This window comes from Jaculus jaculus, chromosome 17 (assembly GCF_020740685.1).
Source record: "Jaculus jaculus isolate mJacJac1 chromosome 17, mJacJac1.mat.Y.cur, whole genome shotgun sequence".
Classification (NCBI taxonomy): Eukaryota; Metazoa; Chordata; class Mammalia; order Rodentia; family Dipodidae; genus Jaculus; species Jaculus jaculus.
The window spans coordinates 27,775,493-27,799,463 of NC_059118.1; the positions used below are offsets into that span (position 1 = coordinate 27,775,493).

Sequence of the window (23,971 nt, forward strand, 5' to 3'; positions counted from 1 at the left end):
TTTTACTCAGTGTCCCCGACTCTGGTCTGCATTATCAGGTGTAACTCTCCTGTCCCCTGTAACCTGGAAGAACATGAATTGAGAACTACCTCAAGCCTATTTTCACATTTAAATCCTGGTACCAAGGCTTTAGTACTACATTGAGGATTGTATTTCTGACTTTTTATAGTCAGATTTACCGCACTTTTAAGCAAGCCTATGTGTTTTACAACTCCAGTTTGATTCTTTTGGGGGAAGGGTAAGGAGGAGTTCTGGGGAGTAAAGTAGGACTGGGAAGTACTCATTTACTGACCTAACTCTCAGACTCTGCTCTATTTTTTCTATCATTGTTTCATAAAAGAATAGATCTGCATGATCTGCATTTCCCATTCTAAACGAGCTTTTTTAAAATATTTGGTGTTTCACTCAAATATTAAAAGGAAAAGGAAGAAGAAAAGCTAGCACAGCCTGTAATCCCAGCATTCCTAGCAGAAGCAGACGATCTAAAGTTCCTGACCTGCCAAGTACCTTTTGTAACAGACCATTTTGCTATTATAAGAATACCATATGTAGTTTGGCAGTTCGTTTGCAGGTCAAGAGACATGTCTCAAAGAAGGTGGAGGAGCACTAATATCTTGAAGTTGTCCTCTGAACTCCATATGCACGTTATGGGCATGGTGTGTGTCTCCTACCTTCCTTACACACAGTTTAAAAAAAAAAAAAAACTATTTATTTGAGAAAGAAAGAGAATGGGTGCCGCAGTGCCTCCAGCCACTGCAAACAAACTCCAGATGTATGCCCCCCTTGTGCATCTGGCTTACGTGGGTCCTGGAGAGTAGAACCCGGATCCTTTGGCTTTGCAGGCAAATGCCTTAACCGCTAAGCCATCTCTCCAGCCCCACCCCTTTATTTTTTGTTTTTTTGAGGTAGGGTCTCAACTCTAGCCCAGGTTGACCTGGAATTCACTATGTGTCTCAGGTTGGCCTCGAGCTCATGGTGATCCTCCCACCTCTGCCTCCCAAGTACTGAGATTAAAGGCGTGTGCCACCATGCCCGGCTCCCCTCCCTCTTTTTCTAAGGGTAAAAGTCACATGAATTGAAATGGAGGTTGACTTGATAGAGTTCATTAATCCAGATAGCTGGATTAATGGTGATACTGTTTACTGGATGATAGTGTATAACAGAAGTTGTCTTGAGACATAGCAGAAGGTCTCTAAGAGGCATAGAGACACATGCTGTACTTGGGAGGCAGAGGTAGAAGGATTGCTGTGAGTTAGAGATTAGTCTGAGTCTACATTGTGAATTTCAGGCCAGTCTGGGCTACAGCGAGAGCCTACCTCTACCTTGAAAAACCAAAAACCAAAAAAAACCCAAAACGTGTATGTGTGTTTGCTGTGACATAAACCTTAGAATTTATAAAGCAAACCCAATGGACTGCCTTTTTTTTCCTTGTGTGTGCATGGGGGAGGTGAGTGTGTGTGTGTTGGTGTGCTAGGGCCTACAAACACTGCACTTACACTCCAGACATATGCACCACTACCCCTTGTGTGCAGGTGTGCCCTTGCTCTCTGTGTCACCGTGTGTCTGGCTTATGTGAGACCTGGAGAGTTGAACATGAGTCCTTAGGCTTCTTAAGCAAGTGCCTTAACTGCTAAGCCATCTCTTTAGCCTTTTTTTGTTTTTGTGTGTGTGTGTGAGCTTCAGTAATTTTGTTTTCTGCTTCCTTGTCCAGCTGAGGTTATAGACATATATAGCCACACCCAGGTGAACTTTAGTGGTCTCCCAGGCCTTTGTGCTTGTACAGGAAATGTTAACTGCTGAGCCATCTCTTCAGCTGCATAGCTGGAATTTTTAAATAGTAGACTGGTTCCATATACCTCCAATAGATGGTATGGCATATACGGGCTAAAAGGGTAATGGGAAGCATGAAAAACTGCGTTTGTGCATGTGTGTACTCAAGCACGTGCATGTGGACAGTAGAGGCTGACAGGTGTCTTCCTCTATTGTTTTCCAACTTACTTTCTTGAGACAGGGTCTCTCACTGATTGAGCTAGACCAGCCAGCTGGCAAACCCCAAGAATTCTTCTGTTTCTGCCTCCCAGCATTGCAATTATAGGCATGCACTATGGACCCAGCTTTTATGTGGGTGCTGGGGGATCTGAACTCAGGTCTTCATGCTTGCATTTTGGAAAGAACTTTATCCACTAAACCATTTCCTTAACCCCTGTAAATGCATTTAATGCTGTAAATTTTACACTTAAAAATGGTTAAAACTTTGCTCACATAGTAATTTCTATGTGTGTTGATTAGTTTGCTAAGAGTGCCATTAACAAGGTACCACAGACTTAGTGGCTTAAACAACAGAAATCAATTTCCTCACAATTTTGGCAAGCTGTAAGTCTGAGATCAAAGTGTCAGCATAGTTCCTGAGAGCCTCCTCTGAACTTTTATTATTATTAATTATTATTATGTTTATTTATGTATTTGCAAAGAGAGAGAAAGAATAAATGGGTTTGCCAGGGCCTCTAGCCACTGAAAATGAACTCCAGATGCATGCACCACTTTGTGCATCTGGCTTTACATGGGTACTGGGGAATCGAACCTGGGTCAACCCAGGCCAGCTGGCTTTGCAAGCAAGTACCTTTAACTGCTGAGCATCTCACCAGCCTTGTTTTATTTTTATTTTATTATTATTAGTTCCCTGCTTCACTTTCAGATTATTTTTTTTTTTTAGCATTTTAGTTATTTATTTGTGAGGAGGCGGGGTGGGTGGGTGGGTGGGGAGGGTGTCCCTGGTAGGAGGAGGAACAATGGATGCATCAGGGCCTCTTGCCACTGCAAATACAATCCAGATGTATGTGCTACTTTCTGTATCTGGCTTTTATGTGGGTACTGGGGAGTTGAACCTGGGCTTAACTCAGGCCAGTAGGCTTTACAAGCAAGCGCCTTAACCACAGAACCATCTCCCCAGCTCAACTAATCTCTTTATAAGAAGACTAGCCATACTGGATCAAGACCTATAAATAACCTCATTTGCCTCCTTAAAGATTCTATATCTAAATACAGTTATATGCGAGGGAGTGGAGATTTGGACTTGAACATGTGATTTTGTTATTGTTTTTGCTGTGTTGAGGATGGGGCCTCTTGCATGCTACATATAGTCCCAGCATATGAAATTTTGAGGAGATTCAATTCAGTCCATAAGATTTATTTTTATCACAATTAAAAAGTTAAGCGCTGGGCATGGTGGCACATGCCTTAATCCTAGCACTCAGGAGGCAGAGTTAGGAGGATCACTGTGAGTTGGATGCCAGAGACTGCATAGTGAATTCCAGGTCAGCCTGAGCTAGAGTGAGACCCTACCTCAAAAAAAATCAAAACAAAACAAAACAAGATATGGTTATAGTCAATTATGTGCTCATTTGTGTTTAATAGATGCAGTACAATAAGGGTTAGAGCAGTTTGCTCAACATTTGTTGTAATTATGACATTTTTCATTATGTTGCACATTTTCATATTTATACTGTAATTGTGTTCATAATTTGCTTATCAAGATTATATACTACTTTAGTGGTGACATAATGACTGCTTTTTAAAGTTTTTTTTTAATTAATATTTTTATTTATTTTCAAGGAGAGAAGGGAAGGTAGAGAGAATTGGCATGTCAGGACCCTCCAGCCACTGCAAATAAACTCCAGATGCATATACCACCTTGTGCATCTGGCTTTATGTGGGTACTAGGAATCAAACCTGGATCCTTTGACTTTGGTACTAGGAATCAAACCTGGATCCTTTGACTCTGAAATGAAGTGCCTTAACCACTAAGCCATCTCTCCAGCTCATGGCTGCTTTTGTTTTTCTTTTCTTTTTTTTTGTTTTTTTGAGGTAGGGTCTCACTCTAGCTCAGGCTGACTTGGAATTCACTGTGTAGTCTCAGAGGGGCCTTGAACTCACAGCAATCCTCCTACCTCTGCTTCCCGAGTGCTGGGATTAAAGGCGTGTACCACCACGCCCGGCACCATGGCTACTTTTTGATTGGATGAAATGTTATCAATATTATCTTCTGATTAATTTGATCTCAGATCAGTTTATTATAATTTAGAGAAGATGCCAAGTAAAATTTTGTGATGTGTAGAAGGCATTAAAAACTGTTGAAGCAATACCACTAGAATTGAGTTTTTTATGAGCAAGTTACTAGAATGACATATCTTAGTTCTCATTACTTGGTTGAGATTCCTTCTAATCTATAATTATTTAGTAAACATTTGTTGAATGAACAGTGAATTTTCTTATCCACAGTGCTTTGCTTTGCGTGTCTATGTTTTCTTATTGTTGATGTTTTCAAGGTACTATTTCCAAAAGTGAATGGAATAAGATGACATTTTATTTATCTACCCCAAAGGCTAAAAACAACATACAAAACCTAGTTGGGTGTGGCAGTTCAGGTCTGTTATCCCAATGCTTAAGTGCTGGAATCAGGAGTCATCCTCTTAGTGAGCTTGAGGCCAGCCTAGGCTACATGCCACTATCTTAAAAACAACCTCGATTTTAAGTTTTAACAACCTTGATTTTAAGTTAACATTTACTTATGTCTTTCAAGATTTTGTTTTTTTGCCAGTGGTTGAAGGTTTCATCTATTGTTTTTGTTTAGTTTCGAGGTTCACAGTGGAGGACCAAGGCACATACTTTCTTGGATCTAAGACTTTATTGTAATGGGGAGAGGGAGAAGGGGTAAGGAGAGAGAGAGAAATGGGGGTACATATTGAGGGGAGGGAGGAAAGGGGAGTTTGCATGCACCTGAAGCAGGGGAGACAGAACTAGTGAGGGATGGAGAGACGAGAGAAGTTGCCCTGCCAGTGAGTAGGGCCTTGGGTAGTGTTCAAAGTTGTACACTGGGGAAGGTGGCCTGCCCTCCACTACACTTAGAGTCCCATGGCCAGCTTGTGGAGGAGAGAGAGAGGGATGGGTAGAGAGTACTGAGACTCTTAACAGGTTTGTTAATAAGAATGTTTAATAGAGCTGGAGAGATGTCCTAGTGGTTAAGGCATTTGCCTGCAAAGCCAAAGGACTCAGGTTCGATTCCCAAGGACCAATGCCAGCCAAATGAACATGGTGGCACATGCATCTGGAGTTTGTTTGTAGGAACTAGAGGCTCTGATGTGCCAATTCTCTCTTTCTCTATCTGCCTCTTTCTCTGTCTCTCTTAAATAAATAAATAAAATGAATGTTTTCAAAAAAAATTACTAGACAACATGCTGGAGAGATGGCTTAGTGGTTAAGCACTTGCCTGTGAAGCCTAAGGACCCTGTTTTGAGGCTTGTTTCCCCTATACCCACATAAGCCAGATGCACAAGGTGGCACATGCATCTAGTGGCTAGAGCCCTTGGTGCACCCATTCTCTCTCCTCCCCCCCCCCCTTTCTCTGTCGCTCTCAAGTAAGTAAATTTAAAAAATTACTAGATAAGCTGTTTGGGCTTAAAAAGTTGAGAATAGTAAAATTTTCTTGTTAGTTAAAACTTGTCTTTTTGCCTTAAGTCATATCAAAGTTATTTGTGGATTTTTCTCCCTTCATTGTTTAACTAAGAGATTTGTAACTAGCCAAACTTCCTGATTTAGTTACTCGAGTATTGTTACTTAGCTGATTCTTATCTGACACAGGAAATTGTCAAGTTATGTGTTAAAGTACAGCAGAGTCTAAAAATGTGTTTGTAGTAGCATGATAGATTTCTTTTTAGATGATTTTTTCTGCCATTAGTTGGTTCCTTTTCTTCATAAAGTAATGACTTGCCAAGAAAGATCACATCATGACACACACACACACACACACACACACACACACACGCACACGCACACGCACACATATATGGGAAACAGTATCCTTCCTCACAGTTTGTATATCATGTATAGTAATTAATTTCATTTGACAAACACCTAATGACTATAAGTACAGGCTTTATGAATTTCATCTGGTATTCATGTATACATGTAAGTTAGTAGTTGTCTAAGGTTTCTAAAGTTGAAGGGATCTTATAAACTCAAAGCTGTTTTCATAATACAAGGATATTAATTTTCTTTTCATTCTGGATATTTGGCAGGCTCCATGAATTTTGATGATAGTGTATAAAATGAACATTTTGAAGGTATGCAGAACTTAGTGAATATTTATATTGAACAACAGGACATTAAGTTTCATTGGTTAAAGACAGACTCATTCAAAGCATAAGACTGACCAACTTTGTAGCAAAGATTTTCGTTCTGCATTATGGTAAAGCATCTTCGGTGTGAGTGAGATTTAGCATGTGCTAAAGAGATAACTGATCAGGCCTGGAAAGACCTAGCTCTAATGATTGAAAAATCTGCATTAGTGCTTACGGCAGGTCTCTGTGTTATGGGAAAGAGAAACAAGGGTAAGTACTAGGGGTTTCCATAGTAACAGTACAGATCTTCTAGATCTGACTATTCTGGTTGATCATTACCTCAGGCTGTTCATTATCTCAGGGTCGACCATCTAGAGCCATGCTGGTGCTGAGAAGGTCTCTGTTGCTTATGAGGTAGTTTTCAGTTCTTTGCCTTAAGTTCATCAGGTCTCTTGCTGGGATCCAAGCTAACTATAGAGGAAAAACTCTGAAGGAATGAAATGGAACAGGGTGTTTTGAGTCAGAAACAAATGGAGTTAGCATTGTTTTCAAGTTTCCACTAGTAAGCTGTCATTTCCATTTCTGTGGGAATAGGACCAAAAATTGGGCCCCATTTCAATCCCCTCCCCACATCTCCTACTGTCTTGAGGAGTTTGGAACACTGAATTATCTTGTTGGGTGTTGATTGCTGTATTTGCTTAGATCCCAACAAGGGAACCTACAGCATATAAGAAAAAAAGAGCCAGTTGCTTGTACCTGAAAGAAATAACCATTAGCTGAGCAGAAGGGGCTAATGTTGGAGTGTATCCAATAGCTCCACCTGGTGGAAGGATAGCTAACAAAGTTAACTTTGCTGTGATCTTTTTTTGGCCCTGCTTGCTTTTTAGGGAGTGGTCATTGTTCATTTCCATTTGACATTTCCCCTCTAGTCTCTAAATTAACTTTATTTATTTGAGAGACATGGAGTTGGGGGGGGGAGGAGGGTATGCCAGGGCCTCCTACTGCACGTGAACTCCAGATGCATGTGCCACTGAGGCTCTGGGTTCTTGTTTTACATTGACACTTTGCAAAAACAGTACCATTGAAAAAAGGACATCTCTGAAGCCAGAGAGAAGGCTTAGTAATTAAAGGACCTTGCTTGCAAAGTCTGATGTTCTGGGTTTGAGTCCCCAGTGCTCACATAAAGCCACATGCACAAATTGGTGGGTGCATGTAGCAGCAGGAAGCCCTGGTATGTCCATACTCACTTTTTCTTTCTTTCTCAAATAATTTTTTAAAAAGGACATTTCTAAGAATGAAGTTCATAAGCAAGGACTAGATTGGAAAAATTTCTGTTAGAATTATTAGCATCACTGTTTTTTTCTTTTTAAAACATGGGTGCTAGAGATCCAACTGAGATCTCAAGCCCTCATCCTTGTAGGGCAAGCACTTCTACCTGTCCACCTAACCATTTTCCCATCCCATATAACCCATGTTTTAAGTGCCCCCTTCCCTTTGGAAAACTTCCAGAAAATGCTGTACTTCAGACATAAAATGCTAAAATGACCCCACTGACTAGGAGCATTAGAAAAATGTATTTTGTAGGTTTAAATAATTATTTATGAGAGAAGGGCAAAGAAGGCCGTGCCAGGGCCTATAGCTACTCTAAACGAACTCCAGACTCAAGTACCACCTTGTGCATGTGGCTTTACATGGATACTGTGGAACTGAACTTGGATTCTTAGGCTTTGTAGGCAAGTGCCTTAACTGCTGAGCCATCTCTCAAGCCCCATGTTGCAGTTCTGAAGACACGATCATATCAGCAAATTTAAATTAACCAGTTCATCACAGAAGTACATTTTTTCTTGAGAAAGAAAGGAAACGGGGATGTTAAGGCTTCTTGTTGCAAAAGAACAAGACATGTATTCCCTACTTTTTGCATCTGGCTTATATAGGTAGTGGGGAATTGAACCCCAGGCTGACAGGCTTTACAAGCAAGTGCTTTTAACCACTGAGCCATCTCTACTTCGTGTTACAGTTTTAGACAAAGCAACATGGTCATCTAAATTTACTAGGGCTACACATAGACAACTAAATCCAGTTGCCTTTATGACAAACTGGCACAAGCTGAAACCACTTGGGTGTATGGCTAAACTTAAGATTTGCCTTGAGTCAAAAAAATTCCTTTTTAGGACAGAGTTCTCCTTCCACACCCCCTCCCCCACCAGCCCTGGCTGATTTGAACTTGTTATGTAGATAAGGGTGACCTTGAACTTATGGTGATCCTCCTGCCTGTGCTTCTGCCTCCTGAGTGTGTGCTGCCACACCCAGCTCAAGGGCTGGTGAGATGGCTCGTGGGTAAGTACGTTTTCTTGTGTAAGCAATGAATTTGATTCTTAGCACTTACATAAAAAGCAGGTGTGCCTACACACCTGTAACCCCAGTGCTTGGGGTTAGAGACAGGAGGATTGCTGGGGCCCACTGATGCAACCAAAAAAGTGTAAGCTCCAAATTCCATGAGATAGCCTGCCTCAAGGAAAGCAGAGGAGCCACAAGCTGACTGGGTGTACCTTTTCTGACTTCCATTAATTCGTTTCTCCAGACTGTCACTTTCATTAGTTTTGACAAAGAACTACCTTTTTATTTTATATAATCTTTATGGTATATCTTTGTTTCCTGTTTCATTAAGTTCTGCCTACTTTTTGTTATTTTCTTTCCACATTTTAAATTTTACTTTTTTTGTTTGCTTAAGATAGATGCCCAGCCAATTAATTAATTTCTAGCTATTCTTTTAGGAGAAGAGGGGACAAGGGATTAACTACTGAGTGCCAAGCATTCCTCTCCCATTGGGCTATGCTGGTAGCAGCTGGGTTTATGTTTTGTTTTTAGCTTTTCTTGTTATTTTAAAGGATGGAATTGAGAAAATCAAGTGAATTTATCTAGACTTAGATAGACAAGTAGCGTGTGTGTGTGTGTGTGTGTGTGTGTGTGTGTGTGTGTGTGATTCAAGTAGGAAGGGGACTACAAAGGGAGAAGTGAGCTAAAAGGAGGAACAAAGGTATTTGGAGGGGAAGAAAGATGATACCATGTATTTTCTCATATGTGGAATATATGAATGTGTTTGCACACACACACAATGTGACATGATGGTAGTAGGAGAACTGTTGGAAGGGAAGAAGGGAACCAGCAAGAGGCTAAGAGGAATGATAGGGAAGGATGAAAAGGCCAATATGAGCAGAGTACAGTATTATATATCTATGAAAATAGCGGAAGACTTTGTTATTTAGTATACTAACTAAAAATAATAAAGAATATACTATGAAACAAAACTAAAGGCCTCTCTTTTCACAAATTATTTTGCCAGTTGCATGAAAGTTTTTTTTTTAATTTCATTTCGTAGGTTAACATACAGAGCAATGGGTTTCATTATACATTTTCATACATCTATTGTCATACTACTTGAAAATTATTACAAATTGTTTTTTAAGAGAGTCTCACTATGTAACCTAGGCTGGTTTTGTACTTGTGATAAAACCTCTCAGCCTCCTGAATGCTAAGATTACAGGGTGATACCTTAGTCTGGCATTTAAATTTGTCTTGGTTTATATATATTCTTTGTTTGGAAGTAATACTTTGTATGTGTCTGTTATAATTAATAATGCTGTGCCAGTTCTTCTCTAACCTTTCTAATTTTTTTTTGTCTCTAATTGTTTTGTTACTAAGTATCTGTTTATTTTGGTTTTGTGCCATCTATGTGGAAAGGAAAAGGTCCAGAAAGCATGTGTGTTAAAAGTTTCAATTTTACCTCTATCATTTGTGTAGTGGCCTTTATTGCTAGCAGTTGTTTTTATTGTAAAGTTAGCTTATATGATATTGAATAGCTACACTGGTTTTTAAAACAGTATTTGCTATTGTGTTATTTTCATATTTAACCTTTTACTGTGTTTATTGACACATTTATAGGTATATTGATTTATAACCTTATTCTTCATCATCTTCTTTGTGATGCTGGAAACTGAACCAAACTACAGACCTGTCCCCTACTCCTTATTTTGTTTTGAGACTGGTTCTTACTCTGTAGACCAGGCTAACCTCATACTTATGACAGTCCTTCTGCCTTAGCCTCCTGAGTATTGGGGTTACAAGCATGAGCCTCCACAAATCAAATTTCCTTTGAGTTCTAAGTATGTCTTTTTTGAAAAGTTGTAGACTATTCCTAATTGAGCTTTATTTAAAAACATTTTCCAGGGATGGAGAGATGGCTTAGCAGTTAAGGTGCTTGCCTGTGAAGCCTAAGGACCCAGGTTTGATTTCCCAGTACTCACATAAGCCAGATGCACAAGTGGTGCATGTGTCTAGAGTTCTTTTGCAGTGGCTAAGGCCCTGGCATGCCCATTCTTGGTATCTCTATCTGCCTCTTTCTCTCCCTCTCTCTCTCAAATAGCTAAATTAAATTTAAAACTTAAAGAAAGAAAACATCTTCTGTGTGTTACAGTGCTGGAGCTGTTGAAAGATGGCAGAAGAAGTGGTGGTTGTAGCCAAATTTGACTATGTGGCCCAACAAGAACAAGAGCTGGATATCAAGAAGAATGAGAGGTTATGGCTTCTGGATGATTCTAAATCCTGGTGGCGAGTTCGAAATTCCATGAATAAAACGGGTTTTGTCCCTTCTAACTATGTGGAAAGGAAAAATAGTGCTCGGAAAGCATCTATTGTGAAAAACCTAAAGGATACTTTAGGTAAGTTGTGTTTTTTTTTTTTTTTTTTTTTTTTGAGGTAGGGTTTCACTCTAGCCCAGGCTGACCTGGAATTAACTCTGTAGTCCTCAGGGTGGCCTTGAACTCACAGCCATCCTCCTACCTCTGCCTCCCGAGTGCTGGGATTAAAGGCGTGTGACACCATACCTGGCTAGGTAAGTTGTTTTTGCATTAACAGAACAGCAGCAACTTCCTTTTAAATGGCTTCTGAAGTTTAGTTCTTTGTATAAAATCCTGATAGCAGTGGAAAGAATTGACCTAAAAAAGGCCAGGTCTCGCATTTCAGCTAGATAATGTAAGTTTGGGTCATCGCAGGTGTTAAGCCAGGAGCCCAGTGGAAGTTATGTCAGCAGTTTCTATAAATTGAGATCTAAGTTCAAAAGTCAAATGGTGCTGACCAGAACTTTGACCTTCTGGCAAGAGATCCTTGATCAATGTAATTACACAGTAGTTGAGCAATATAGTTGGAATCTAGATTTACAAGCAAATTTTATCTCTAATTGGGACAGGAAAAAGTAAGATGTAGAATTGCCTCCTTGGGCATCAAGGTAATTTATTTTACATGGCACATTACTAGATTTTGTCATCTAATGAAATTTGCTTTAAAAAACAATTGTTTTAGTTTTCATTTGATAAGTTTGACACTTATGTATTATTGCTGTATATTAGCATCTGTAGGGTTGATCACTGCTGTCCAGTTTCTCTTCATTATTTATTTATTATTTCCGAGGTAAGGTCTATTAAGCCCTGGATGACCTGAAATTCACTATGTAGTCTCAGGCTGCCTTGAACTCATGGTGATTCTCCTACCTTTGCTTTGCCCAAGTGCTGGGACTAAAGGCATGTACCACCCTTCCTGGCTTTATTTTTTTATGGTATTGTTTTGTTTGTTTGCATGCATGTTTGTATGTGACCATGTGTGGAGCTCAGAGGTCAGCATCCAACATGGGATCCCTTTCCACCTTTTTTTTTTTTTTTTTTAATGCAAGAGAGTAAGAGCCAGAGAGAGAGAGAATTGTTGCACCAGGGCTTCAGCCACTGTAATCGAATGCCAGACGTGTGCTCCACCTTGTACACGTGTGACCTTGTGCGCTTGTGTCACCTTTTGTGTGCCTGGCTTACATGGGACCTGGAGAGTTGAACATGGGTAACTGCTCAGCCATCTCTCCAGCCCTCCCCTCTCCCCGGCTTTTTGTTTTGTTTTGTTTTTGGAGGCAGGGTCTCACTTTAGCCCAAGCCAGCTTGGAACTCACTCTGTGTTCCAAGTTGGCATTGAGCTCATGGCAAATATCCTAAGCGCTGGGATTAAAGACATGAGCCACAGTGCCTAGCTCTGTTTCTCTTTTTTTTCTTCTTTTTTTAAATTTAAATTTATTTTATTTACTTACTTGACAGAGAGAGGAGAAAAATAGGCAGGGAGAGAGACAGACAGAGAGAGAAAGAGAGAGAGAGAGAGAGAGAGAGAATATGGGTGTGCTGGGGCCTCTAGCAAATGCAAACCAACTCCAGATGCATGCAACCCCTTCTGCATCTAGCTTATGTGGGTCCTGGGAAATTGAACCTGGATCCTTTGGCTTTGCAGGCAAGCATCATTAACCGCTAAGCCATCTTTCCAGCCCTCTTCCTTCCTTTATATAGTTTTGTTTGTTTTTAAATGTTTGCTGGCTTTTATTAAGGCTGGAGATGGTAGAACCTACTTAAATTCACTGTGGCCTTGGCTAAGCTGACAGGAAGGATATAAGAAGGGCAAAGACTAGCCTCCCCCATTTTTTCTTAATTTAACTGTTCTTAGTGGACAGGAAGGAATTGGGAGGGACATAAATTAATTTTTGTGTTCAGTCAGATGTACAATTTACCTTTATGTATACAAAAATCTCACAAAATGTTTGAAACTGTTTATTCAAGATGGAATGGTTGAACATGATTGAAAAATACAGAATTTTATTTTAAGTTACTTTGTTATTATAGTCTTTAAATTGTCAGCAATAGAAGACAATTGTTTAATTTTTTTAACCATTGTAAGTTGCGAAAACTAAAATATAGTACAGTACAAAGTAAGAACTCCATAATCTATTGATAAATAATTTTCTGAACTAAGGGCATTTCCAGTGTCCTAAAGGTAATTTAATAAATGTAGTCACCATAACATTGACTTCCCAGACAACATTTTATGTTTAAACATTAAAAATCTCGGCTAACTTTATTGTAATATTAGTTATTGCTACCTATATTCTCTTGTGTTTGGAAACATTGTGTTAGATTGGTGATGTTTAGCTTGTATAATGATGTAAATTTAGCTCTTTATCAGACAGCTGCTTCTTTTTTCTGAGAATTTCTGTACCCTTTTTGGTAACTTGAGTATCTTATATTAATGGTTATGTTTTATAATTACCATACTAGTAGAGACATTCTTTTGAAATTAAAGAAAAGGAGAAAACAAAGGACAATGTGTGTATGAATTTTTAACTATTAAAATATACTTGCTTGAATGTTTCTTTGAAATGAAGTCTGAATGACAAGGTCAGTTTTTGCCACCACAAACTACTTGTTTTACAGGTTCTTTTATAGTGTAGGGCAGGGGGAAACAGTATTGGAAAGAGAGAATCCTTAGTTTTGAAAACTTTCTATTGCTTGGGTGTGGGCCAGGTCACATGGGTTGGGTGTGGGAAGTTTCAGTGTTACAGAGCAGACCAGGAAGCTCACTGGAAATCATCCCGAGCTTTGTCAACAGACTTTCAAAAAACAGCACAGAATTTTTATTCAAGATGGATTGGTTAAACATCTTTAAAGATTTTTTCAGTAAGTTATTGTGTTTATTAAATCTGTTGTTTTCTTGTAGTTTTTGAATTAGCTTTTTCACTTTTGTGATAGAAGGGAAATTAAGAGAACATGGTGGGTTGATATAAGCTAGTAATGTATGTAAATAAAAGATAAATGGTGATATTTTAAATGCTCTTGTTTTTGGCTTGCTAAGTCTAGAATGTTCTAACAAGAACATTTACATAACAAATAGGGAAAGATATTAATGGTTTGAGTTTGATGCAGTTAATTCTGTTTCATTAACTTTCAACTTAGCAAAGGCATGTAAAGTGAATTAAGTCAATTACAAACATTAAAGACATTAGGGGAAAATTAGGTAAATAAACTTTATTTATTCTTGACCTTTGGACAAACATGGTATGTTTTGCTATTTTTTGCTTAGGCTTTGTTGAAACAGTGTCATGATAACATGTAATAAAAGCACCAATGAAATAGTAATACTAATTTACAGTAAAATACTAATACTAATTTGCTGTTGTTGATGGCATTTTAATGATCTTGTAATAGTGTACTTAATTTTATCTCCTTGTGTATTTACTTGGTTTTTCTAAAAAATGAACAGAGAAATTATTCTAGAAGTCTTTTATGCATAAAGGTCCCTAGAGAGAAGCAAAGAGTAAATTAACGAGAGATTCCAGGGAAAGGGGCAAAACAGAAAAGGAGTAAGCACTTTGTTAGAAAAGAATGTTGTAATTGTAATATGGGGACTCATTTGTTTGATGGCTAAGTGAATCCTTCTGGAATATGTCCATAACTTTATTTACTTTTTGGAGAGTTACTAAGTTTTTAGATATTTACCTTTCCAATTAATTTTATTAATAACATTAATTTGTTTGTTAATTTATCAACACATTTTTATTGAGAGCCTCCTGAAAGCCAGATAAAAATAAATGTGGAATACTAATTCTCATAGTACTCACATTCTACTGGGAGTTAGATGATAGGTAGCATTTATTAAAAATACAGTAGTTTTCATATCTAGTTGTGGTCATAAATGATGTTGATCATAAATTAACTAGCTTGCTGTTTGAAAGATTAAAAAAGAAATTTATATTATTGATACAGTGATAAAGTATATAACATCTTGTTTTTTTTTTTTTGTTGTTTTCAAGGTAGGGTCACTCTGTGGTCTAGACTGACCTGGAATTAACTGTGTAGTCTCAGGGTGGCCTCGAACTCATGGCGATCCTCCTATCTCTGCCTCCTAAATGCTGGGATTAAAGACATGCACCACCACGCCCAGTTTATAACATTTTATTAATGCAGTGATACTCTCTAATGAGTCTTAGAAATTTCATGATTAATCCTTTTTGGTTTTTTTTTGGTTTTTCAAGGTAGGCTCTTACTCTAGCTCAGGCTGTCCTGGAATTCACTATGTAGTCTCAGACTCAAGTGCTGGGATTAAGGTGGCTCATGATTAATCTTAATACGTTTGTAGTCTGGAGAAAAAATTTGAGATTTATAACTAAAATACTCCTTTCCTCAATCTCTACAGCACTCCAAAATATATATTTACTTTGCTAAGCAGCTTGTCAGAGTAAAGACAGGCTGTTCATCTAATCTCTGAATGGATTTGAAAAGTAGAGAAAACAAGATATGCTCCTTGTTTGGTAGCCAGAATGCCTTTGAAAACAAAATTTACAGTGTTGTAGATAAAACAAAAAGATTAGCATTTATTTCATTCAAATGAATAAATAAGTGGAATACAAAATAGATTAAAACTTGTATTAGAAAGAATGCCATAGATTTATATTTAGAATTACTTAGCTAAACCATATAGTAGCCCTGTGGGTGATTTCCTGATTTCCTGTTTGGATAGAGAGAGTTGGACAAAACTAGATGATCCTGGAAAGTACCTTCTAACTCTAGAATCTGATGACAGTCCTGGTAGGCAAGTGGTCTTATGTGTGTCATGTGGATTGGGAAATCCACCAGGGAGTTGATTTTGAAGAAGTGAGCATAAGAACAAAACAGTGGTGCACTGGGGAATAAGAAGCAGCAGTAATGCTTTCTTTGGATCCAGTCTCTTGAAAATGTACTCAGTGATTTAGATAAAAAGGACATGCAGAAATAAGACAGCTTGATGCTGGAGCAGTATGTAGTAAAAGAAACTAAAAAAAGCTTACAGAATATAGAAAAATGTAAGAGCAGCTGTGGTTCTGTAAATGTAAAAATCTCATCACAGTTTGTGGGGGCCTTGATTTAGTTTTTTTAATTTTCTTTATTTATTTGAAAGAGAATGAATGCATGCATGGGCACACCAGGGCCTCTAGCCACTGCAAACGAACCTCAGATGCATGCACCACTTCGTGCATTTGGCTTCATGGTGGGTACTGGGAAATTGAACCCCTGACTCCATAGGTTAAGTGCCTTAACCGCTAAGCCATCTCTCCAGCCCTTGATTCAGTTTTGAGAGGTGTTTAGATGTGGGATGCAGTAGCTTCCCTATATTGGTGCTGGCCAATTAAAGCATGTCAGAATTTATCTACTTTAATGATGGTATTGAGAAACTCACTACTCACAACTACTGACATCTAGTAATATCAAGGATTTGAAAACTAGGTTCTACAAGGAAGTTTGCATTTGTACAAAATTTATCTCAGGAAGAAGAAGGTTTAACTCAGGTTAAGGAACTTACAATGCATTGTTCTGGTTAAGAAACATTGCAGGAGGAACAGAGAGAGTGAGTAGATAGTAGTAAAGATAGTAGCAGGGTGATTTGAAGCTATATCAACATTTACACACAAAAAAGCTTATGATAAAAATACATGGCTGCTTCAGAAGTTAAGCACCCAAGTCTGTCACCAATAAGTATGGAGTTAGCTGTATTTTTTTTTTTTAAATGGCCTTTGTATTAATTAGATTGAGAAAATTCCTTTTTAATCCTAAGCTACTGAGTGCTTTTATCATGAAAGGGTTTTTTTTGTCTTTTTTTTTTCTGCATCAATTGAGAGTGATACTGTGTCTCCCCTTTCATTCTATAAATGTGGTATATTACATTGATCTTTATATGTTGAACCATCTTTTCATAAATCTTTCTTAGTCATGATGTGTAGTCTTACTATACTGCTAGATTTGGTTTGTTAGTACTCTGCTTTTTGAATTCATATACTTACTAACATTTGTGAATCCAGAATTAATGCTCATGGTGCTTTGGTGGATATTTGCATTTTGCTAAACAGAAGATGCTCCACCTTCTTGTTGTCATATTGTAAGCAAATGTCTTTTTCCATATCTGGCTTACGTGGGTCCTGGGGAGTTCAACCTGGGTCCTTAGGCTTTGTAGGCAAACACCTTAACCACTAAGCCATCTCTCCAGCCCTATTTTGGTTTTTCAAGGTAGGGTCTCGCTCTAATCCAGGCAGACCTCAGACTGGCCTTGAGCTCATGGTGGAACCTCTACCTCTGCCTCTCAAGTGCTGTGATTAAAGGCATGCACCACTACACCTGACTGCACATTTAGTTTTAATTAATTAATTTTTGGCTTTCTTAAGATAGGGTCTCACGCTAGTCCAGGCTGACCTAGAACTCATTTCTGTAGCCATAGGCTGGCCTTGAACTCACTGCAGTCCTCCTACTGCAGAGTATATATGTCTGATTCCATTGATATTTGTCCCAAAAATATTTTCTAATTCTATTTGTAAGTTTTTTGTTTCACCTGTTGATCGTTCAAGAATGTATAATTGAATTGGTGAGATAGCTCAATCAGTAAAATGCTTACCTTGTAAGAATGAGGACCATTTTCCATCCAAGTGACAAAAGATGGATGGGCATGGTGGTGGTACCCACTTGTAATCCTAGAGGAGGACATGCAGATATCCTTGGGGCTTTCTCAGTTGTCATCTAGTCTGGCCTACTTCCAGGTCATGAGAACTCGTACCTGAACAAACCAGGTAGATGTTGCCTAAAGAATAAGGTTGTCCTCTGGCTTCACACACACGTGAAGGTACATTTATACCAACTTTTGTTTGTTTTTAATTTTTATTTTAGTATTTGAGTTATTTGAGAGAGATAGAAAGAGACAGGTGGGAGTGAGGAGAATGAGAGCACCAGGGCCTTCAGCCACTGTAAACTAACTCCAGACGCATGTGTCATCTTGTGCATCTGGCTTACATATGTCCTGAGGAATTGAACCTGGGTCCTTTAGCTTTGTAGGCAAAGGCCTTGATTGCTAAGCGATGTCTCCAGGCCAATACCAGCTTAGTTTGAATAGTACATATAACTGCTCCTTTACATCTCTATATACTGTTTGCCATTTACCTAGGTTGAAATTAGAGTTTTATGTGTTTTAAGTTTAAATCACATGAAAATAAAAGAGGACTTACAAACCAAAAAAAGGGGAGGGGGAATCTTACTTTTTATTTACTTGTAACTTGCCTTTCCCATTATTCTTCATTACTTTGTATGACTTTGAATTTCTGTCTGGTGGTCTTTTCTTCTGGAAGACTCCCTTTCACATTTATGTACATTTATTAGCATATGTTAATAATACATAATAATGGCTCTCATGACATTTTTATACATGTATGTAATATTCTTGGATCATATTTATGCCCCCTTCATTACCTATTTCTTGCCCTTCTCTCACTGCTGTTGATACCATTCCTCTTCCCAGATAGTGTCTGTTTCTCCTTTCATTTCCTCCTTTTTTTTTGTTTTTGAGGTAAGATTTCACTCTATACCAGGCTGACCTGAAATTCACTATGTAGTCTCAGGGTGGCCTGGAACTCATGGAGATTCTCCTACTTCTGCCTACCAAGTGCTGGGATTAAAGGCATGCACTGTCATGCCTGGCATGAACCAGGCTTTTAACAAATACTTTTTCTAACACAATACCTCAAGGTGGGCATATTATTCTTAGTTCACAGATGAGAAAATTTTGGATTGAGGTTCTTACATGGCTAATGAACTTTCTACTTGCTAATGTAGCAAATTACCAGGAACCAAGAGACTGCAAACACAGTTGTATTATCTCATATTCTATAGGCCAGAAGTCTCACATAGGTTCATGTCTGGGGAATATGCTTCTTGCCTCTGTCAGCTTCTAGTGGTGGCTTACACCCCTTGGCTCTTGGCTCCCCCCCCCCAACATTCTCATCTGTGCACCTGTGTCATATGGCTTTTTAACTCTCTAGTCTTTATCTTGGAAGGACATTTACAACTCAGACCCACTCAGATAATTGGATAATCTCTCTGCCACAGGATTCCACAATCGCAAAGTCCTGTCAGTCATGTAAGATGACAGTTAAAGGTTTTGTGAGTTAGGATGGAGAGGGGTACATTAATATGTGACAGCTAGTGGGTCTGAGGTTTAAAGTGAGGCAGGAGTGGGAGAAAGAACAAGGCAAAGTCCCAAAGAATCTAGAGGCCTCAGGGAACTGTCTCTGATGGCCCTAGGGTTTGGCTCCTTAGGAATGAGGATACTTCACTTCCTGTGCCATGAGCGCCGTAGACATTATTATTTTTTATTATATATTAATTTTATTTGAAGGCACTCTTTCTATGTGAGTAAACATTGTATTTACTATGCTGTTGCAGTCAGGTTCACATTGCTGGCATAAATCACCCGACCGAGAGAAGTTTTGGGGAAAAAAAGGGTTTATTTTGCCTTGTAGACTCGAGGGGAAGCTCCACGATGGCAGGGGAAAACAGTGGCATGAGCAGAGGGTGGACATCATCCCTGGCCAATGTAAGGTAGACAATAGCAGCAGGAGAGTATGCCAAACACTGACAAGGGGAAACTTTCTATAAGACCCACAAGCCTACCCCCACCAATACACTGCCTCATGGAAGTGTTAATTCCCAAATTTCTGTCAGCTGGGAACATAGCATTCAGAACCCCTAAGTTTATGGGGGACACCTGAATCAAACCACCACACATAGCTTTACAATATTTTGGTTTTTGTTGTTGTTTTCCAAGGTAAGGTCCCACTCTATGCCAGGCTGGCCTGGAACTCACCCTGTAGCCCCAGCCAGATTCTTACGAATTCAAGAATTAAAATCCACAAACCAAAGGGTAAACACTAGAGACTTTATTACATTAAGAGAAAGAAAGAAGAAGTATTTTGAAGAGATCCTGTCCAACAGAAGGAAAGAGGGGATAAAGCCCCTCTTCTTTTTATTTTGTGAATGTAATTAGGTTTAATTATAAGTGGTGCAGTGAGGGGTTATTTATGTAATCATGGGCAACTTAATAGAAGCCAGCATTTCACAACACTCCACTTCTTTCTCTGGCTCATAAATTCTTCTGCCTGCTCCTTTGTGATACTCAGTTTAGATCTTAGTATTCATTAGTCACTTATTCTCAGTGTTTTGACTAGTCATGGGTCTCTCTGGTAACTGCTGCTCACTTCAAAAAGAAGATTCTTTGACAAAAGCTGAGAGCGGCAATAATTTGTGGCCATAAACATAAATAATTAGAAGGTAATTTGATAGACATATTGCAGAACAACAGAGTAGCTTTCCTGCTAGGACCTATGAACTCCGTAGTCATGGGCTCTTGACCAAGTGTACCAAATGTGAATTCTCTCTTTGTAGGGTGGGCTTCAAATCCAACGAGAAAGCAGCTGGTTACCCCCATAACTGTTATAGCACTATTATACCAGTGGGCACATCCTGGATGGTAGGTTACTAAAATAACATGCAGGGTCCATAGCTGAGTAAGACTTTTCTTCCCCAGCATTCTGCAGAGCACCTTCTGCCACTATGAAAGCTTCTTAACAGAAAGGAAGCTTTCATATCAGTCTCAGCTTGATTTCTCCTTGTCCTACAACCAGATCTTGTGGTGCCTTCAACAATAGGATCTTATCATCTAGTTTTGGTGGGCAACCAAGAGTACTGGCAGTAGTCTCTATTGGTTTGGGGGAGAGGGGCCCAGTCTTTCTTATAGCTTAGGTCTAATAGTGATGAACTACTTTAGTTTTTATATCTGAAGTATCTAAATGTCTTCATCTTTGAGGGACTATTTGACATTTTTTTTGTAAAGTCTGTATTGTTAGTCATGTGTCTACTGAAATCTGTTTCAGCTAGCTTTTTTTTTTTTTTTTTAAGCAGGATCTCACTGTAGCCCAGGCTGACCTGGAACTCAAACTGTAGTTCTCAGGCTGGCTTTGAACTCACAGCAATTTTCCTACTTCTGCCTCCCAAGTGCTGGCCTTAAAGGTGTGGGCCACCACACCTGGCTTTAGCTAGTGTTACTTTCTTAGACATGGAGAACCAGAAGAAAAAGTGAGGAGTGGGTCTGGAGATCCATTTTTGCAGATTCTTATACATTTGTACACTCTTAACATTTAGCCAAGTAGTTTACAGTTGGCACCAAGCACATGCCCAGAACTTGTGGGTTAGACAGGTGAAGACCTACCATCTTTTCTAGCATGCATGTAGCTTTCTTGAGTCCCTATAATAAATAGGAACATTTAAAGTCTCTTCTTTTTCCCATTTTAGTCTTCCCTAATATTTTCCTTCTCAGGCTTTTGAGATCTCTTTGATCTTTGTCCCAGTAGTCCCTTACCTCAATCTGCATTAATCAAATGATTCAGGTAAAAGCCACCCAGGAAGACACCATAGCCCTTGAAATGCCCCCGGACAGGCGAACACAAGGCATTAGGGGTTATGTTGCTGTCCTCACGGCCCTCACCATCTTGGGGCATGGGCAATGGTAGACAGGTAACTTAAATGCCACAACATTCTCTGTACTGCAGCAGAAGTAACTTTCTCCACTAAACCTTGGCGTAGGGTTTTGTTGTGTGTTTGTTGTTTTTCTTTGCTTTTCTTATCAGATTCCAGAGCTCCTAACCGACAGTATTTGTCTTCTCATTTTTATTGATATCAGTCCTAATGTAAAGATTTTTCAGAAAGATGATAGTATTAACCAGAAGTGAGGAAATTGGGCTAGAGAATTTACTTAGCAGTTAAGGTGTTAGCCTGCAAAGCCAAAGGATTTCAGTTTGATTCCCTAGGACCCACATAAGCCAGATGCACAAGGTGGCTCATGCATTTGGAGTTTATGTATAGTGGCTGGAGGCCCTGGCGCATGCTCTTTCTCTGCCTCTTTCCCTTTCTCTCAAATAAATGAATACAATTTTTAAAAAGAAGAAAATTGAGAAAGTTGATTTATGTATAGAAGGAATCATTTTTATTGGAACATGGGGATTGGGTTTGAGGTGCTGGTAATATAATCTGTAGGTGTCTAGTAACAATCAGAACTCTAGTACTTGGATTCCAAAAAGAGTAAGAGCTTAGATCCATAAAGATTCTGAGGGCCGGAGAAATGGCGTAGCAGTTAAGGCACATGCCTGCAAAACCTAAGGGCCCAGGTTCAATTCCCCAGGTTCCATGTAAGCCAGATGCACATGGTGGCACATGCATATCTGGAGTTTGTTTGCAGTGGCTAGAGTCCCTGGTGTGCCCATTCTGTCTCACTTTCTCTAATGAATAAATAAATAAATAGTAAAATCTTAGAAAAAAGAATCTGAGAAATTTCTCCATAGAAAGTGGCAACTTCCTTGAAATAGAGGAGGCGGCCAACTATAGCATCTTAGAAAATACTTTTAACTAAGGACATGTTTACTTCTGTAGCAGTCAGTTTGTTCTGAATACTAATAATAGGTACTGCTAAGCACTGGGGATAGAAGATAGCAAGATCTAGTTTTCTGTCCTCAGGAAGAGAAAACAAACAAGGTAAACAAGTACAATGCAAAGTTACATGTTTAAAGGAGCCAAAACCTATGTATAAGAATATATAAATAAGTCAGGAGAAAAAACAGAAGACTCTCAAGAAAGTTGTATGAAAACATGGAGGGGGGGTAGTCTATGATTTCAGGTATCACTTGAAGAGATTAAGAAAGCTAAGGACACTCATTTGGTGGCAAGGATGTAACAGGTACTTAGAAACTATTTTGCTGAAAAGCCTGGTGACTCTATCAGTCTCCTTTCCTTTCAGTACTCTGGGTTGAGCCTCCCGCTCAACATTGTGTATAGGCAATTTATTCAAGGAGTATCTGTGTGAAAATTGATGATACCTAGCCTATCACATCCCCTTTAAAGGCTTAACAAACAAAAGATAGGAGTAGCTAAGGCATTTCACTGTTTTTATGTCTTTATGCTATCCTGTTCCAGATCCCTAGAAAAGGTGCCTGTAAAGTCTCCTTTATTCTCCTAAATCTGTAGTCACTTTGGATTCCATAGTTAAGTTTGATAGACAAGGCCCTCAAATGATGAGATTCCTCCTCCCCAGAAGAAATAATTGTCTCATGTGGGCCATATTGTCCCTTTAAGCAATAAGGACTTTTGCAGAAACAGGACTGAGACAATGATCAAGTAGACCTATTTTAGCCAAGATTGCTTAGTTATGTCACAATTCTTTCTCTCCTGTTGCTTCCCTGAAATTTGGCTGAGATGCTTGGTCTCCAGCTTTTCAACATTCCATGTTGATTAAAATTCTTTCCATCATTACTTCTCTGTCTGATGTCTGAATTCCCCCTGGGAAGGCGGGGAGGGGCAGGCCTCTGGCCTGGAACTCCAGGTGAAAGGAGATGGCAGTGTTTTCACAAGAAAGGGGTTATTTTGGGTTTTTTTGGTGTGTAGATGAGTGTATGGCATGGTATATGTGCATATACATGAGAAGAGGCCACAGGAGGATGCCAGGTATCCTCTGTCATTCTTTTTTGTTTCCTTGAGACAGTATCACTCCCTAAACCTGGAGTTTACATTGTTTACTTAGACTGACTGATTCAGTGAGCCCCAGTGATCCTCCTGTCTCTAGCCCTTTCACCACAGGGATTAGAGGTATGCACAATCACACCTGTCATTTGCATGTGGGCAGTGGGGATCTGAACTTGGGTCCTTATACTTACACAGCAACTGTTCTTACTTGAGCCATCTCTCCAACCCATAAGGAAGGTTTTAATCAAATAGTTTTGATACAGTTATAGAGACAAAGAACCAGATTATAAAGAAAGTGAATGGTAGGTGAAAAAGTTGAAAGAAAAGTAGAAGACTAGTTTTTAAAGAAAGACACAGTTTAAAAAACATAGCAAACTTACTTTGCTTTGGAGTAGAGGAAATTTTAGTGTGGTTTTAGGTGGTAGATGAGATGGAATAAGAGAAAAAGGGATAGCTAAGAATACCAAGAGTTAGGACATAATTAAGAACCCCAGAGGAGCCGGGCATGGTGGCATACGCCTTTAATCCCAGTACTCAGGAAGCAGAGGTAAGAGGATCGCTGCGAGTTTGAGGACCAGAGTGAAAAACCCTTCCTTGAAAAACTTAAAAACAACAACAACAACAACAAAAAAAACC

At 39.1% G+C, this 23,971-nt stretch overlaps 1 protein-coding gene across 3 annotated transcripts in view; it reads left to right on the forward strand.

Annotated features, from left to right (window-relative positions):
• Nck1 (NCK adaptor protein 1) overlaps positions 1 to 23,971 on the forward strand; it is a 53,496-nt gene that overhangs the window by 21,951 nt on the left and 7,574 nt on the right. For 2 of the 3 annotated variants that reach the window (XM_045137039.1, XM_045137038.1), the window contains exon 2: positions 10,591 to 10,834. In XM_045137039.1, coding sequence (XP_044992974.1) covers positions 10,609 to 10,834 — 226 coding nt within the window. In that variant the 5' untranslated portion in view covers positions 10,591 to 10,608. Of the gene's footprint in view, positions 1 to 10,590; positions 10,835 to 13,577; positions 13,652 to 23,971 lie in introns of those variants that run through there. The other variant, XM_004664352.3, reaches the window with a different exon arrangement.